Source organism: Hevea brasiliensis, chromosome 16, assembly GCF_030052815.1.
Source record: "Hevea brasiliensis isolate MT/VB/25A 57/8 chromosome 16, ASM3005281v1, whole genome shotgun sequence".
Lineage (NCBI taxonomy): Eukaryota > Viridiplantae > Streptophyta > Magnoliopsida > Malpighiales > Euphorbiaceae > Hevea > Hevea brasiliensis.
Window position 1 is genome coordinate 56,718,890 of NC_079508.1, and position 16,044 is coordinate 56,734,933.

Genomic DNA, 16,044 nt, shown 5'->3' on the forward strand with positions numbered 1-16,044 from the left:
ATTTTAATATAAATATTTAATTTAATAATTATTAAATTTATTTTTATATAAAGTCTACATCTTAAAATTCTTATGAAGATAATTAACAAATTAGTTAAATATTGTGCCAAAATTTAAAAAATTTCTATTAACAAATTATTTCATTCAATTAAAATTTCTAAATTTTCCATATCTAGCAACTTGACGCACTGTATTTAGCCGCCGCCGCCTCTACCACTGTGTCAATCTGCGAAATGATCTAACGCTCCTCCAATGTCGACCATACCTGGTGAGGTGCACGTGAGCGACATTTACACTGTTGTAGATTTTTACTGATATATCTGACCTATTATCCACGTAAGACGTAAGCATTCACTTTTGGAAACCTTTTATGCTTTGGAGAGGATAGCAGCAGTAGGTGCACCGCCTATAAATAAAAAGCCAAAGCAAAACTCGTGACCGCGCCTACTTCAGTTTTATCTCCTCACTCTCACTTCTTGATCAGACAAGACTCTCTCTTTCTTTCTGGTGACAAAATGGCTTCGGTGCAAGCTACTAGTTTGGCCTCAGCTTTGTGCAAAAATGGCACCCAGAAGTTTCCGAGCAGCTCCTTCTCGCCGAGGTTTGATGTTGTGGCTGGGCGTGGATTTATTAAGAAAGAAACGCTGCCTCGTTCTTTGGTTTCATCTGTTCCCAGAGCGACGTTAACCTTTGATCCTCCAACAACCAATTCAGATAAAACTAAGCAGAGGAAGCATACTGTTGATCCTTCTTCTCCTGATTTCCTTCCTCTTCCCTCCTTCGAACAGTGTTTTCCAAGGAGTACCAAAGAACACAGGTTTCTTTCTCTTCCATCTATTCTATCTATATTTCACATATGATTTGATATGTGATTTTCTGGCATGAATAATTTACAGGGAAATTGTTCACGAACAATCTGGTCATGTTCTCAAAGTTCCTTTCAGACTGGTCCACTTGTCTGGGGATGAACCCAGTTTTGATAATTATGATACCAGTGGTCCTCAAAACATTAGTCCCCGAATAGGTACGGAGCTCACTCTTACTTTTACATTATTGAAATGAGTTGAGTGCTACTTAAAATGTTTTTGCATGGATTATTTCACAATATTGACTGTATAATTATTGTTTTACTTTTCTCCATAGATCTTATTGATTTAATCTAAATGGTGTCTAGGTTGTTCCATCAATCCCATTTTCTGCCTGTTTGTGATTTTACAATTTACTAATGCATATAACAAGGCATCAATTTTATAATTTGCTACTGGATGTAAGCTCAGTATGGCATGTATAACTTCATATAACTGTCGTCGCAACATGGTATGGTAATCCTTTATGTTCTCCTCTTGTTTGCTTCAAAAGGGAAAAGACTCTTAGGAAGGATATGCATTGCAGTTTATTCTAGTCTATTGGAATTTGAGGAACTTCAGAGGAATTCAGACTGGTTTTTCTTAAAGTCGCTTAGTATAGTTTGCTGTGCTAGTTTTCCTTAAGTTTATTCTCTTCATAGTTTTTCCCTGCCTTCCTTTTGTTTCTTGGCTATATTTTCAGGCTTAGAGTGGTTTGAATCATGAATTTATTTAGTGAATCTTTTGAATGTGATTGTTTAAACAGGACTTCCTAAACTGCGCAAAGACTGGGTTGATAGGCGGGAGAAGCTAGGCTCACCAAGGTACACTCAGATGTACTATGCGAAGCAAGGAATAATAACTGAGGAAATGTTGTATTGTGCTGCTCGTGAGAAACTTGACCCAGAGTTCGTGAGGTCAGAGGTTGCACGTGGACGGGCAATAATCCCTTCCAACAAGAAGCACCTAGAGTTAGAGCCAATGATAGTTGGAAGAAATTTTTTGGTCAAAGTCAATGCAAATATTGGAAATTCTGCTGTTGCAAGCTCTATTGAGGATGAAGTTTATAAGGTTCAATGGGCAACCATGTGGGGTGCTGACACTGTCATGGACCTTTCAACAGGTCGCCACATTCATGAGACCCGTGAATGGATATTACGAAACTCTGCTGTACCAGTTGGAACTGTACCCATCTATCAAGCACTTGAAAAAGTTAATGGAATTGCTGAAAATCTGAGCTGGGAAGTCTTCAGAGACACATTGATTGAACAAGCAGAGCAGGGCGTTGATTATTTCACTATCCATGCGGGGGTTCTTCTACGATACATTCCTTTAACTGCAAAAAGAATGACGGGAATTGTTTCTCGTGGAGGATCAATTCATGCAAAGTGGTGTTTGGCTTATCACAAGGAGAATTTTGCCTATGAACACTGGGACGACATACTTAACATCTGTAATCAATATGATGTGGCTCTTTCAATTGGCGATGGGCTGAGACCTGGGTCCATATATGATGCAAATGATACTGCTCAGTTTGCAGAGCTCTTGACTCAAGGGGAACTAACCCGTAGAGCATGGGAGAAGGATGTACAGGTAATGAATTTACTAATGTAGCAATCTCTTGCATTGTGTCTACAGAAAACAGGCAAAATTTGCAGAATTAATATTTTCATTTTGCTGGTCTTGTGGTTTTACATAATTTATTCAAATCTGAGTTTGGTTAAGTTTGCACTATATGATGTTCTGCATATAGCATATAGCTTTTTTGTAAATTTCATGATGCCTTTTTCAAATATAAGTCCTTTGCAATATAGCATAATGGCAAAAATAAACAATATACTAAATGAGCATTTGGTAACTTCAACATATTTTTTCTGTTACAAGCCCACATCTCTGATTTATTTGGTCCAGAAATTTGTTTTACTGATTGCCTGATGGGATGTATTTACAGGTTATGAATGAAGGACCGGGCCATATTCCTATGCACAAAATCCCAGAGAACATGCAAAAACAGCTAGAGTGGTGCAATGAAGCACCTTTCTACACACTTGGACCCCTGACGACAGATATTGCTCCTGGATACGATCACATTACCTCTGCCATTGGTGCTGCCAACATTGGTGCTCTTGGCACTGCTCTACTCTGTTATGTCACGCCAAAGGAGCATCTTGGATTGCCAAATAGGGATGATGTGAAGGCGGGGGTTATAGCATATAAGATATCTGCACATGCAGCCGATTTAGCAAAAGGTCACCCTCATGCTCAAGCCTGGGATGATGCATTAAGCAAGGCCCGATTTGAGTTCAGATGGATGGATCAATTTGCTTTATCCTTGGACCCCATGACTGCAATGTCCTTCCATGATGAAACCCTGCCATCAGAAGGTGCAAAAGTAGCACATTTCTGCTCTATGTGTGGGCCAAAGTTCTGCTCCATGAAGATAACAGAGGATGTGCGGAAGTATGCAGAGGAGCATGGTTATGGTAGTGCTGAGGAAGCTGTGCAGCGTGGGATGGATGCCATGAGTGCTGAATTCCTGGCTGCTAAGAAAACTGTTAGTGGAGAACAACATGGTGAAGTTGGTGGAGAAATCTACCTGCCAGCAAGTTACATTAAATCCTCTGAAAGGTAAGGATCAAATTCACTTAAACCTAAAAAGGACTTGTACTAATGTTGGAGAGTTTTAGAATTGCAATCTGTGAATGTGATCTATAGTGTAAGTAAATAATACAGTAATAATTTCCAATTGCAACTACTACATGCTCACTTTGCTGCTTGAACATCTACTAGCAAGATTTAGTGTAATATGGGACCAACCAGTGGAAATATAATTTTATAAGGTGGTTGCTAGCAAGGAATGCTGATTATATGGGACTATTGTTATCATATGATCACAGTGCACACCTTTGTCCGCTAAAAGATCGTAAATACAGTAATTAGTCTTAGTTATGCTAGTGCTTGTACAGAAGTAGCCTTGTTGGATCAAGGTTTCGTTACTGCTTGGTATCATATTTGTGTTTTTTATCCAGTTGGACTTTAGCCTTTATCGCTCAAAACTTGTAATGAAATGTCTACTGGAATTTTCTTGCAGGAGTGTATGAGTGCATGGATTTGGTTAAAAAAGCGCTGGAACCGTGATGCATAGCTGGGTTGTGAAAAAAAGGGATATGCCTTTTTGCTTTCCAGATAGAGGTAAGTTGATGGTTTAGTTTGTTAGGAACGGGAAACGTTTTATCTTAGTTTGCTTCTTGTGTGTTGCAGTAATAAAAAGCAATAATGCAATTGCTACATAATCTTTATGCTTAAATTCCTTTTGTTTTTTGGGTTGCTTTGTTAACAAAAGAAACGCACCAGGGGTGCCTGTTTTCTGCTTTAAAACTGGCCATTTGGTCAGAAGACAGAGCAGGTCAGGCTGAGAAAGTCCCTTTGAACCTGAACAGGATAATGCCTGCGTAGGGAGCGTGCAATTGTTTTTCCCCTTTTTGTTCTTGCACAGGGAGGCAGCTTCCTATTGCTCGGGCAAGCTGATCCATATTGTGTAGATTTGCCATGAAGCCCGGGATTATCTCTTCGGTGGCTGCAACGTCATCATGGCTGACAATTTATGCAATTCTACAACCAATATTTTAAAAAGGGAAGAGAGAATTTGTCGAATCTTACTTGATCAGCCATCTATTTGATTTTTGTTAATACATGGTAAGATCATTCAAAATAATTAAAAACGTCTATTCCCCAAAATATGGATTATATCTGATGACAAATAGAAGTGAATATTAGAACTAGCGCCTGTTCTCTCTTCCTGAAAAAAGGAACAATTTGTTTTCCGGGAAAAAATAATAATAATAATTTATTGTGTGCCTTAAAAAAAGGTTAACAGCAACCAAAAAAGCCTCTTAATGGTCTAGTAGTTATTTCTTTTAATTGCTTGCAAGAGTATCTTGATGCCGTTGCTGAAAGGTATACTCTTAGCCAGTTTATCTTTATTTGAATAAAGTTTGTTTGATACCGTTGATGAAATTGCAAGATTTTTTTTATGTTGTTAAAATTATGATTACATGTCAGAGGACTTTAATTACTTACTCTAAAATAAATAAATAATTTTTAAACTATTTTTAAAAATGAAATTTAAGATGATTGTTTTTCAGGGTTTTTTTTTTTTTCCTCAATCAATCGGTTTCGTGTTTTATTATCATTAGTAATGTGTGGGTATAATCATTGTTGGTGTATTATTTAATTAAATAAAAATAATAATATAATTTTTTCTATATATCTATATTTAATTTGTTTAAAATGTTTTAAGAATAGTTTATAAAAAAAATTGTAAAAATATGAAGAAAATAAATATAAATTAAAAAGAATATAATGAATAAATAATAAATTATTAATAAAATGTGTAATAAATTCTTATTGGATGAAGATTTTTTTAATGATTTTTATGTAAAATTTTCATTATTTTCTTCTAATATATTGATTACTAAAATATTATGTAATAAATTTAAGAGAATCTTAATTAGATATTATACATTCTATTTGCATTAGAGGGTGACTAATTTGATTTTTATTGTGTGATGTTGATTTGTATAATTTATAACTAGGACCGTGGCTTATCTTAGTATTAATTAAATTTTATTATTATAATAAATTTTGTTATCTAAATAGTTAAAAATATAATTTCATCATTATAGTAAAAAATAAAAGAATTACTTTGATTTATATAATTTATAATTATAACTCTTAATTATTCAAGTATTAATTAAATTGTAACAATTGTTATAATTTTTTTATCATATGCCTTATAAATTTATTAGTATTTACATGTCGGTAGATGTTATCAATTGATACAGTAAAATTGTTAGGAAAATAGAGATAAAATGAATAAATAAAAAAATTCTAATGAAGCACTACTTATTACGATATGATGAAATTCATTTTGAAAGTAATTTTATTATATGTGTGCAGATATTGATATATAAATATAAATTTTTTGTATTTTCTGTTACCTCATGAGATGATTAATTTAAATTAAAGATTTATAAAATAAAGTTTTTCGGGATAAGATTTTTTATGGTTTTCAGATATTTATAATTTTTTAGTATTTGAGAAGAAATAAAGATTTTTTTTAAAATATTTGAAAGTTTTAACTTTTTAACTCAGCAATTAGATGGATTGAAAAATAAAAATTTTTCAAAAACTTTCAAAAATTATATTTTAAAAAAACTTTCTGGCCAAGGTTTTTAAATTTTGAATAATCTTTTTTTACTTTAAAAAACTTATTCTCAACGAAAGGGTTAGAAAAGTTATTGTTCTGTTCAGAAGTTAGTACATAAAATCGCAATGTGTCTAAGCACTGTATCTAATAAAATTACCTCTTGAGAAATAAAAAATTTACAATTGCGATGAGCGAGAGGTAAGATGTTCTTTTTCCATCCGATAATTTTTGAAAATGAGAATAGCTAGTTGGTCTTCTTCAGCCGGTGCAATTACAACTTCTAAAGAGGAGTAACTATGCAAGCAACCAAAACTATCCAATGTAACGACTTATGCTCATCTCTTTTACAAATTTTTGACCCCTGGAATTTGGGACAGCTTCCCTTACCTATCTCTATAGACATAAAATAGTGCTATTTCAAGATGAAACAATAGTGGAATCAGGAAGCAAAAGATAAGAAACCATGACAAAGTAGTTGATCTAAATGGATGCACTTTTCAACAAAAAGAAAGTGCAAATTAATACAAAACAATATGATTCAGCTGCAGTCATCAAATAAAATAATTGTTTTTCTTAGTACAATTCTTCTACAAGTTGAATATGGATTGTCATGGATCATAGGTCAAGATATCTACAAAACTCTCATCGCTTTTGTCACAATAAATTTGATTCTGTGTCATAAATCAAGATTTTAAAAAATGAGTGATAGAAGTCTGTCAACTGACAGTATCCAAGAAACTACACAAGCCCGAGAGACTCATCATATCCTTTTAACTGTAGAAAAACAGCAGGGGCTCACATACACGGAAGACTCATTCTCCATGTTTCAAGGAATGAAATATCTGAAATTTTGTGAATATAAATTGCACTACTTTATAGTACAGATGGAGTATTATATAAATCTCCAGCGACACTTGACAATATGCGTAAGCACATGCTAGTTTAACGTGTGCGTTTGTGTCCATCCTCTAATTATGTGAAGCTCGTTTGATTAACATACCCGTTAGAACAAGAAAATTACTCATATTCGAATGTGAGAGAGATATGAGTTTAGGCATTTGGAAGAGTGGGGAGGAGAGGGAAGAAAGAGAAGTGGGTGAAGGGCGGTGGGTTCTCGGAGAGGCTGCCATTCGTCCTTGATGTGCTGCCGACCATTTTTATAACTATCATCAAAAAAGTTACAGAATCGAAACGGCATCGTTTAGGCGACCAAAAAAAAGTCAAAAAGACGGCGTCGTTTCGTCGATCTCCGTACCCACAGTGGACCCTACGCAACATTATCCATTTACCAACTCTAAATTCAGTTCTCTAGTTTGATCTTTCCCTTCGCCTTAGCAACCGCGACGGCGCAGAGCAACCATGGCCTACTCTGCCTCCAGGAATTTCGATCTGGAGATCACAGTAATCTCAGCTAAACACCTCAAAAATGTTAATTGGCGAAAGGGCGATCTGAAGCCATATGCTATTTTCTATCTCGACAACTCAGATCACCGGCTCGCTACTCACTCCGATGACTCGGGCTCCACTCGCCCCGTTTGGAACGAGCGTTTCACTCTGCCTATTACTCGTCCCGTCAGTGACTCGATCCTTATGCTCGAGATCCTCCACTGCAAGCCATCTGAAACTCCCAAGCCCCTCGTCGGTACCGTTAAGTTTCCACTGAGTCAGCTTCTCGGCTGCGACGAGTCTGACAACTCAGTTCGCTCTCTCGAGGTCATTCGTCCTTCTGGTCGTCCACAGGGTAAGGTCCATGTGAAACTCGCTGTGAAAGAACAATCTTTGCCTCCGATGATACAAGATTACCATACTTTCCCTACGTATAGTCAGTATTACAATCCCAGTCCTCCACCTCCGGCTCCTCCGGCACGGGATTACAGGGATTTCCCTCCCTCGCCGTACCCATACTCTGATCACTATGGCTATTATTCTTCCTATTATCCTCCGCAAGCGCCTCTGCCTTCTCGGCCCTTGTATAATCGATCATCCAGTCACAACCTGCCAAGGGGGCCTTCTGCTCCCGTTGATTCATCGTTGTCATCATCTTATGAGCTCAAGCCGTCGCCATCGCGATCGCGATCGCCGCCGGCGTCGTTGCAAGAGACTCCTAATTATTGTGTGCCGAGTGGGCCGTCTGCTCCCGTAGATTATTCTTCGAGGTAGCCAAGATTAACGTTGGGAGCCAGCTTACTGGCACTATTGGATGGTTAAATCAAGATCAGGAAGAAGTGAGTAACTATGAGAAAGGGAAAGTTGCGGGTAGTGATAGTCACGGTTATCGTGATTATCGCCGTGAGTATTCAAGCAATTGTTAGAGAGAAAGGTATATTTTAACAATTCACAATAGTCAATATTTAAAGTTTGTGGCTTTATGGATTATACTTGTATATATGCGAGTGATTATAAGACCAGATGCTTGGTTTTTCTGTTGGAAGAGTTTACTTGTGCTTATGGCTTGTGTCTCTTATGTGGCTCTCTCTTTAGCTGTCTACATTGTTGAACTTGGTGGGTAGAATACAATGCTTAGGTGTTGAGCGAAATGTTTGATAGTGGCATTAACTAATAACCTGTGGGTTCCTTAATACATGATTGGCAAAAAAGCAGGCTAATATCTTTTAGCACAAATATAATATGGCTTTCAGATATGGATTATATAGCTATCTTCCTAGTGATATTGTTATGTTCAGAAGATGGCTGTCATGAATCAGCAGTTGGTGAAACACCTCATAGTCATTCATCTGTTGCTCTGAGTTTTTGTTGTATTGAAATTGGCTAAAACCTTTTGATGGTACAGATTGGAAGTGATAGAGTTTCTGATATACAAATTTTTTGTTGCGATTGTATTAAACACGATAGGAATAGATGCACAACTATTGTATATTATTTATTTCAAATTATCAGCTGTACTAGCTGAAGGATGATCACTATGCTTGTGATTAGTTGTGAAGTAAGGAGTTGAAGCCAGTGGGGCAAAGACAGGACTCTCAGTTATATATGAGGTTTTCTGTATCATTGCAGAGTTTTCTTATATGATTTTATTGCCCATGGGCAATGGCAGCAGTCTGATGTGGGGACGTAGACATAGATGGATGGGTAGCTTGTCGTGCGTGAAATGTTGGCTTTCAGAGACATGTTCTTCAGAGTCATGTTCTTAAAATGGGCAGTCTTTCTTTGTTTTCTTTTCTTTTCTTTTCTTTTAATAATGCTCAGGTTCTCTTTGAAATTTAAATGTGATTGATTAATGTGAGAGAGATTTTAGTTATAGATGATAGCACATAATTAAGTTTTTGTGAGCTCATCAGTATGTTGGAATAACAGTTCAAACTTACTAACTTCTCGACTCTTAACTTTATTCAAGCGACATGCTCAAGCTTTCATGTGTTTCAGCACATTACAAATTGCTCCACAATTCATGAGGCCAGTGGCTTACTGGTATTGATTTCAGCACCTCATGAAAATGATCTAAATTAAGCTGATTGTCTGTGGACTAAAATGTTGGAGGAAAAGATTTTTATTGCTCCCCATTTCTTTTCATTTCTTTAGCTTGAAGAGGTACCTTGCCTTGGCATAAGGTCTTCAATGCTGTTTTTGTTTCCATTAGAAGAGGAACAATAGCAAATGGTAAGAGCATTCTGTTTTGGACGGACATTTATCAAATAAAAACAATGAGCCCTTGTTTTCATTTATTCCCCTCGGACTGTAGAGCCAAGTGGATAAGGCTAACTGGTTAGTGAAAAATTTAATCAACTGGACATGAACCTTGGACATAAAATTCAGTCCGAGTAAGCATCAGCAAGGAAGACATCAAAGGGTCAGCAACATAAAATTAAAATTCAATAGGTACATAATTATAATTTTAAGTTAATAATCGATAAGCTGTGGAGTTTCCATAAGGAAGACACCAATGATCTGCAACCAAATAAAATATTTAGAAAGAATTTCTACCTCTAGTTAGATTCACTCAAGTGACAATTTTTTTTATTCCTCTGAAACATAATTTTATGATAACATGTTTAGAAATCTAAGAGGCCAATATTTTTTTTTCTTTTCAGTTTAAAAAATTATTTTAGATAAACTAAAAATTATTTAAATAAACTAAAAATTAACTCAAAATAATATGATTATATAAAAATTGAATTTTTTTTTTTTTAAATGAAGAGTTAGTTGGATTGTGCATGTCTGGATTCTTGTTTAGGCTCGTTTCACGGAGGGAAGACCTTTTTATCCCATTTTTTAACTATAAACCTACCGTACTTGAGTGCAAGCCAAATTCATGCAAACGACGTCGTACCAGCATTGAATGCTCAGCCGGCGACGGAGTTGAGATAACTGAACTCACAAGTCGTAATAACTCGCAACCAGTTGAGATTTTCACAGAAAACGACAAAAAAAAAAACCTCCCAATTCCAGAAAAATTCCCTTCGAATTTCCAAGTTCTAACTATTCGCGATTCAATCTTCAAAATATTGTCGAAGGTAGATGGAGTTCGATAAGCCTCAAATTTATCACGAGAAGCAAAGATTGCAATTCTGCCTCTTGCACGCCCTCAATAATCTCTTCCAGGTACTATTCCCTATTCCTTTCTCTCTTCTCTTCTAATTTGTTTGCTCTATTCGATTTTTTCACAAAAAAACCTTTCATAATCAGAACCCATGTCACTCATTTCAGCAAAAGGATGAGTTTACTCGAGCCAGCTTGGATGCAATTGCTCAGAAACTCGTTTTGGATGATCCAAACAAGCAGAACCGGACACCCTTTTCTATTGTCTTCAAGCCTCATCATAATTCCCTCACTGGAAACTATGACATAAACGTCTTGATAGCCGCCCTTGAAGAGAAAGGTAAGACTGTAGCTTGGCATGACCGGCGAAATGGGGCTTCTTCAATTCATCTTGATAATCATAGTAATGGGTCTGAAGATAGTAAATTGTTTGGTATAGTGCTTAATGTTCAAGTTAGACGGTATGCTGGGCTTTGGAAGAGTAGGCATTGGGTTGCTTTGAGAAAGATTGGCGGGGTTTGGTATAATTTGGACAGTGATCTTAGTGAGCCTATGGCTTTTCAGGATGCTGATGAGGTCAGGGGATTCTTGGATTGCATTATTGGTCAGGGTGGGGAAGTGTTGCTTGTCATGAATGAGAAAGAGTGACTTCTCTTTTCTTTTGGTTTTGAGTGGTCATAGAACTTTGTATACATCAATCTTTGTGTACTTACACTTCAATAGCAAAACGAAATGCAACAGTCTTTCTACAAGATTTCTTTCTTCTTCTCTTACATTTTTTTAATCATTTGATTTAGGGTGATTTAGTAAGTTGGGGGTGAATTCTTCCCATTCCACTTTGAAGCGCGTGATTAAGAAAATAATTTGTGCTTCATGCAAATTACTAAGGGAGTAAAGAGAAAATGTTGCCAAGGGGTTCATGTGGTAGCTAGATCTCAGAAGTGAGCTTAGGGGCCTTTTAAGCATAATTTAAAGGTTGTTGTTGATTAACACTATGGATAAGTAGTGGAGAAAATGATGCTAAATCCTCACATATAGTGGTCTTTGAACTCAATTGTTCCTTTTGCTTTGTCAACTGTGAAAGCCATTCTCATCTTTTAGTCATAGGAATTATAGGTTGTGATTTCATCCTCTTAACAGAAACAAGAGTTGAGAGCTATTGTTGATATTTTCTTGTTTGGAGAGACTGTCAAGCTTTCTTACGTGCAATAGCTTGGCCTCAACTTTGCTTAGCTAACTATACAGTTAAAATTAGTCGGGGAAGGAAAGAGTGCAGCAGAGTATGTTCCCTCAGGAAATGAAAGCACTTCGAATTAGGTAAATAACTGGTAAACAAGCCAGATAATTTTGCAAATCGAGTTTTGGGTTTTGCTGGCCATGGTTTTGGCAGATGGTAAGAGTAAAAATCACTAAATCCTCACCCGACTGCATAGGTGATGATTGAATACTAAATGAATACATGATTTTCTTCTATTCCAAGCTCGCTCCTTCAAAGCTTTTGTTTCACTGGATATTGTCAATACCAAGAAATCTTGACGACATTCGAATGCTTTTACTAGTAAATCTTAGACCAAAAAAAAAAAAGAAAAAAAAAGCGCAAGGCAAAGCAGGAATAAATTCAGTCATGGAAGCATAATAAAAAGAGAATTGTACTAAGATAAATATTTTTGTTGTTACTGCAAAATGTCATGGATCAGTGGTAATATAATGGTTTTCAATCTTCATATGCTGCTTAGATGCCTCCACAATTATAACGTAACATTTTATAACGAGGAAGTAAATGTTTTCCTCTCGTGCGCTCTTACACAGTTATTGTTTCAATCCATATGAAAGGTTCTCTTCTTCTCTTGGAGGTTTAGGTTGGGAATTTTAGATCCATCACGCATTGATCTTTACCTGCTATGCAACTTTTCAATATTCTTCGCACCTGCCTTAGACACTTATTTTGTGACTTGGTGCATCAAAAACCAGGAATTGCAACTTGAATAATGAAAGATTATGCCTGTAAAGGATTTTCATAATTCAAAAAGTTTTTTATTATTATATACAAATTGGATAAGCCACCCAAGCAGATTTTACCTAAAGATGCCCGTCTTGAACCCCCTTTTGAAAAACTAAATTTAAGGAAATAGATAGTTTCCCGAAAATATCCATCGTCTCAAGTAACTTTCCTCTCTCTTTGGACCATCCATGGGGTTAGAAGCCTGAAAACATTTTAAGCTCTTCTTTTAAGGCATGGTTTTCAAGAGAGCCCACTTCCTGTCAATATCTTTCCTGCTAGATGCAACCTTGTGATTTAGTCGATGCCTATAGCCCTCGTGTGGGTGTGGGGTGTAGGTGCTTTCTTTGTTCACGCCTCAAGTTTGTGATACTTTGTCCCCACTAAATAATAGTAGCTCTCTATTTTTCATTTGTAGTCTTGCAGGGGCATCTTCCTGTATCTGTCATGATGTATGTGTTTTCTGAAGAAAATCAAATCTCTATTATTTGCATATTCATTTAGACTGTGAACTGTTATCATTTGAAAGAAATGAACAAAGAGAAACTGACCAAACTTTTCTATGAAGGAAAACTGCTGACTATGCATTGTAGAATAATGATCTTCTGTTACTTTGCAACAAATACCCCTTGAAAAAGTGCTTAAAAGAAACTGAATCATCAATTATTTGAATTTGCTTTTAAGATCCTTTCATGTTTTACTTTATATCGAAGTAACAATTCGATAGTTGTAATCATGCATTTTCCGTCTTAACCAACAACTTTTCATAGCATTTTTTCTTGCCCCTAAACAAATGGCTTTTTCATTTTTGGAATTGTTCTAGCGTTCTCTTCTTTTATATATTTCTAGATCTCATTAATGCAATTCTGCCCCATTTTCCACCTATTTTCTGCTCTCTCTCTCTCTCTCTCTCTCTCTCTCTCTCTCTCTCTCCCACACACACACACACACACACACACACACACACACACACACACTCTATCAAAGAGACGAGCTATAGTCATGTCAAAAAAGAATAATCAAAAGTACCATATTCCAAGTATCAGCAAGAAAGCCATTTCGCAAAAACAGAACTCTATTGGTAACAAAGTTGCTGGGAACAGAGGGCTTTCCGGATGTTGTTGTGGATTCAGACTACCAAAAAGATCAGAAATTTCACCCTTGAACTTTCTCAAGCGTCTTGAGAGTAAGGTGGCAAAAGCTTTACAGTGGAAGAGACCATCATCTGCAGGAAGACCAAGGCCTCTTGTGGCTCCAATTGATACTCACAGAACTGAGGCCATAACAGAATGTATTGAGTTCATCAACTCTTCTTCTTTCCCTAGGTCAAATTCTGCTACTGGAAATCCTAGTTAAATATTGATTTTTCTTTTTTTCCTGATAAAACCTTTAGGAATTGTGAGAAAGAATAAAACCTTTAGGAAATGCGAGAAAGAATTTTGTTAGTTTCAGTTCTTCTACAGGGAATGTTTCCTGCAGGCCTGATTGAACAAGCTGAAACCCTTTTTCTTTTTTGTAAGCTTTTATTTCAAAATTAAAATAGCACAAGGCAAAGCTGTTTTATTTGGTCGGCTCTCAAAGCATGCCATGATCAGCCATTGATGCTTTAGGTAGAACTCTAACATCCTTCATGCTGTCCTGCAACTTGAGTATGCCCCATCTTCCTTGTTTGCCAAAACCATCTCATTTGTCCTTATGGAACTTCCATTTTAACAAATGCATGTACTCATTTCGTAGTCATGTCTTTTTTGTATTTTTCATTTACCCATTTTCGCATCTTTTTCTTGCTTTTTGAGGTGTAAGGAATTAAAAGAAACAAGAAGAGTAAACCCTTTTGAAAACATCAAATTTGCAGATGATGTCAAGGAAGAAGAATAAAAAAATTCAAAGACTTAAAAGATATTAGATGTTGAGGAAACTTGAAAGCCATTTTAGTTTACAATCTAAATGTATATATATGTAATGGATGCTGATGAACATTAAAGCATCTTAGATTCTTAGGATTTTTCATGATACAAAACTCTAATTTTGCTCTTAAATTCTGAGAAACAACTGAATATAATTCCTCACATTTGCATTAGCTAAGTACCACTTAATGCTTTGGATTAGAGATTCATTGTTTCACAAAAATTGATGATGATCCATTAATTTATAGATCAAGTCTTAATCAATCAATATTAAATCAAAGGCCTAGCAAGTGATTTGAAATGAATTCATACACCCCATAGACATGAAAGAAATTTAACCAAAAAAGTAATGTGCAAAGAAAGAGAGAACACATACAGTTTGGAATTTAAGAATCATCAAGGACATCGAAATGGAGTCAGAGACACAAATATAACAGACTAATATATCTCTATATTTCATTTCTTGGCGAACAGCCCACCAAATCCACCGAAGCCTCCACCATTACCCTTCTTCTTCTGTGGGATTGACACAGAGTTCTTGCGGCCATTGGTGGTACCACCACCACTCTTCTCCTCTACTTTCTTGAGGATAGGATCAGTCTCATAGAACTGGTCTTCCTTCTGCAAATTTCCAAGGACCCAATCAAGAAAGCCCTTTTCCTCTTTACTGCCACCTGCTTCCTTTGCTGCTGTGGCTGCATACACTCTAAAAGTAGGAGGAGCGAAGCCAATTGGGAGAGAAGCCATTATCTTTTCTACTAGCTAGCTCTGCTTTATTTTCTTCCTCTCAAATGTGCAGGTGAGGATAGTGAAACTATCGAGAGGGTATGGCTATGGTAATATATTTCTTTTTTCTTGGCTATTGGTATAGTGAAATTATAGTCGTTGGATGGGAGTTGAGAGATGGAGGAAAGTGCTTGTGCCACGAGCTCTCCACAAGTGGCTTATCTTGATTGCTGCTCTTGCATATTTCTAATGGTTTTTATTTTTTTAATATTTTGAGAGGTTGAAAATAAGAAAAAAATTCAAAGCAAGTATCGATGAAAATTTGACACGTGGCATGATGATAAGCCATCGACTTGGTTGCCTGTATACCATCGGATTCAGCTCTTATCTGTGGATTTTTTTTTAATATGCTATTTGCATTTAAAGCCTATAAAGGCAATTAGTACAACTTGGGTCTACAAAAGATTAAACAAATACAAAAGGGCCACTATACAAGGCCAACAGTAAGCCCGACCCAACAAACAAACTAATCCAAACCCATAACTAAACAAACCAACTCAGGCAACCAATAAGTCAAAAAAAGAGACGATCAAAGTCGCCCAAAGTCCCACAGCACATCCACCAACTATCGTGAGCCAAACTTACAATCCAACAGACAAATCTTGAAACAGAGCCACCACAATAAAGAGGTGCTGCCTTAAAGTTCCATGACTATCTATAAGCTGTGAGGATGGCCTTCCCAGTTGTAATGTAGAAGTAAATCCTCAGAGTTAAAACTACCAATGCCTCCTGTCGAGCAGAGCCACCAAATAAGACCCATAGAAACAACAGAAGCTTGAAACACTGCAACAGGTGAAACCC

The 16,044-nt window shown here is 36.4% G+C and overlaps 4 protein-coding genes and 1 pseudogene across 6 annotated transcripts; 4 read left to right on the forward strand and 1 right to left on the reverse strand.

The window, feature by feature from the left end:
* The first annotated feature begins 424 nt into the window (after positions 1–424).
* Positions 425–4,152, forward strand: LOC110632449 (phosphomethylpyrimidine synthase, chloroplastic). Of its 2 annotated transcripts, XM_058138099.1 has the most exons (5): positions 425–817; positions 897–1,024; positions 1,612–2,438; positions 2,797–3,473; positions 3,937–4,152. In XM_058138099.1, exons 1-5 carry the CDS (start codon positions 516–518, stop codon positions 3,944–3,946), a joined length of 1,944 nt encoding a protein of 647 aa, XP_057994082.1. In that variant the 5' UTR covers positions 425–515; the 3' UTR covers positions 3,947–4,152. The 2 variants fall into 2 exon arrangements, with proteins under 2 accessions (XP_057994082.1, XP_057994083.1); XM_058138100.1 differs by lacking the exon at positions 3,937–4,152 and having other exon boundaries at positions 2,797–3,477.
* A 3,205-nt stretch (positions 4,153–7,357) lies between these two features.
* LOC110632451 (formin-like protein 6) lies at positions 7,358–8,485 on the forward strand (annotated as a pseudogene).
* Positions 8,486–10,363: 1,878 nt separating this feature from the next.
* On the forward strand, positions 10,364–11,303 carry LOC110666352 (josephin-like protein). 2 transcript variants are annotated; one of them, XM_021826806.2, is made up of 2 exons: positions 10,364–10,614; positions 10,699–11,303. In XM_021826806.2, the coding sequence occupies exons 1-2, from the start codon at positions 10,531–10,533 to the stop codon at positions 11,197–11,199; spliced, it is 585 nt and encodes a 194-aa protein (XP_021682498.2). In that variant the 5' UTR covers positions 10,364–10,530; the 3' UTR covers positions 11,200–11,303. The 2 variants fall into 2 exon arrangements, with proteins under 2 accessions (XP_021682498.2, XP_021682499.2); XM_021826807.2 differs by having other exon boundaries at positions 10,368–10,614; positions 10,720–11,303.
* Positions 11,304–13,552: 2,249 nt separating this feature from the next.
* On the forward strand, positions 13,553–13,906 carry LOC110666413 (josephin-like protein). The gene has a single exon (XM_021826898.2). It carries the CDS (start codon positions 13,553–13,555, stop codon positions 13,904–13,906), a length of 354 nt encoding a protein of 117 aa, XP_021682590.1.
* Positions 13,907–14,809: 903 nt separating this feature from the next.
* LOC110666353 (uncharacterized) lies at positions 14,810–15,389 on the reverse strand. Its single transcript, XM_021826808.2, has one exon. The coding sequence runs from the start codon at positions 15,202–15,204 to the stop codon at positions 14,914–14,916; it is 291 nt and encodes a 96-aa protein (XP_021682500.2). The 5' UTR covers positions 15,205–15,389; the 3' UTR covers positions 14,810–14,913.
* Between the last annotated feature and the right edge of the window lie 655 nt (positions 15,390–16,044).

Excerpts from the sequence above, each read along its gene's own strand:
- LOC110666353 (XM_021826808.2), bottom strand. The coding sequence starts at position 15,204 with ATGGCTTCTCTCCCAATTGGCTTCGCTCCTCCTACTTTTAGAGTGTAT.
- LOC110666413 (XM_021826898.2), top strand. The coding sequence starts at position 13,553 with ATGTCAAAAAAGAATAATCAAAAGTACCATATTCCAAGTATCAGCAAG.
- LOC110632449 (XM_058138099.1), top strand. The coding sequence starts at position 516 with ATGGCTTCGGTGCAAGCTACTAGTTTGGCCTCAGCTTTGTGCAAAAAT. Across the intron at positions 1,025-1,611 it reads AAACATTAGTCCCCGAATAG|GACTTCCTAAACTGCGCAAA; the intron begins GTACGGAGCTCA and ends TTGTTTAAACAG. Across the intron at positions 2,439-2,796 it reads CATGGGAGAAGGATGTACAG|GTTATGAATGAAGGACCGGG; the intron begins GTAATGAATTTA and ends ATGTATTTACAG.
- LOC110666352 (XM_021826806.2), top strand. The coding sequence starts at position 10,531 with ATGGAGTTCGATAAGCCTCAAATTTATCACGAGAAGCAAAGATTGCAA. Across the intron at positions 10,615-10,698 it reads CCCTCAATAATCTCTTCCAG|AACCCATGTCACTCATTTCA; the intron begins GTACTATTCCCT and ends TTTCATAATCAG.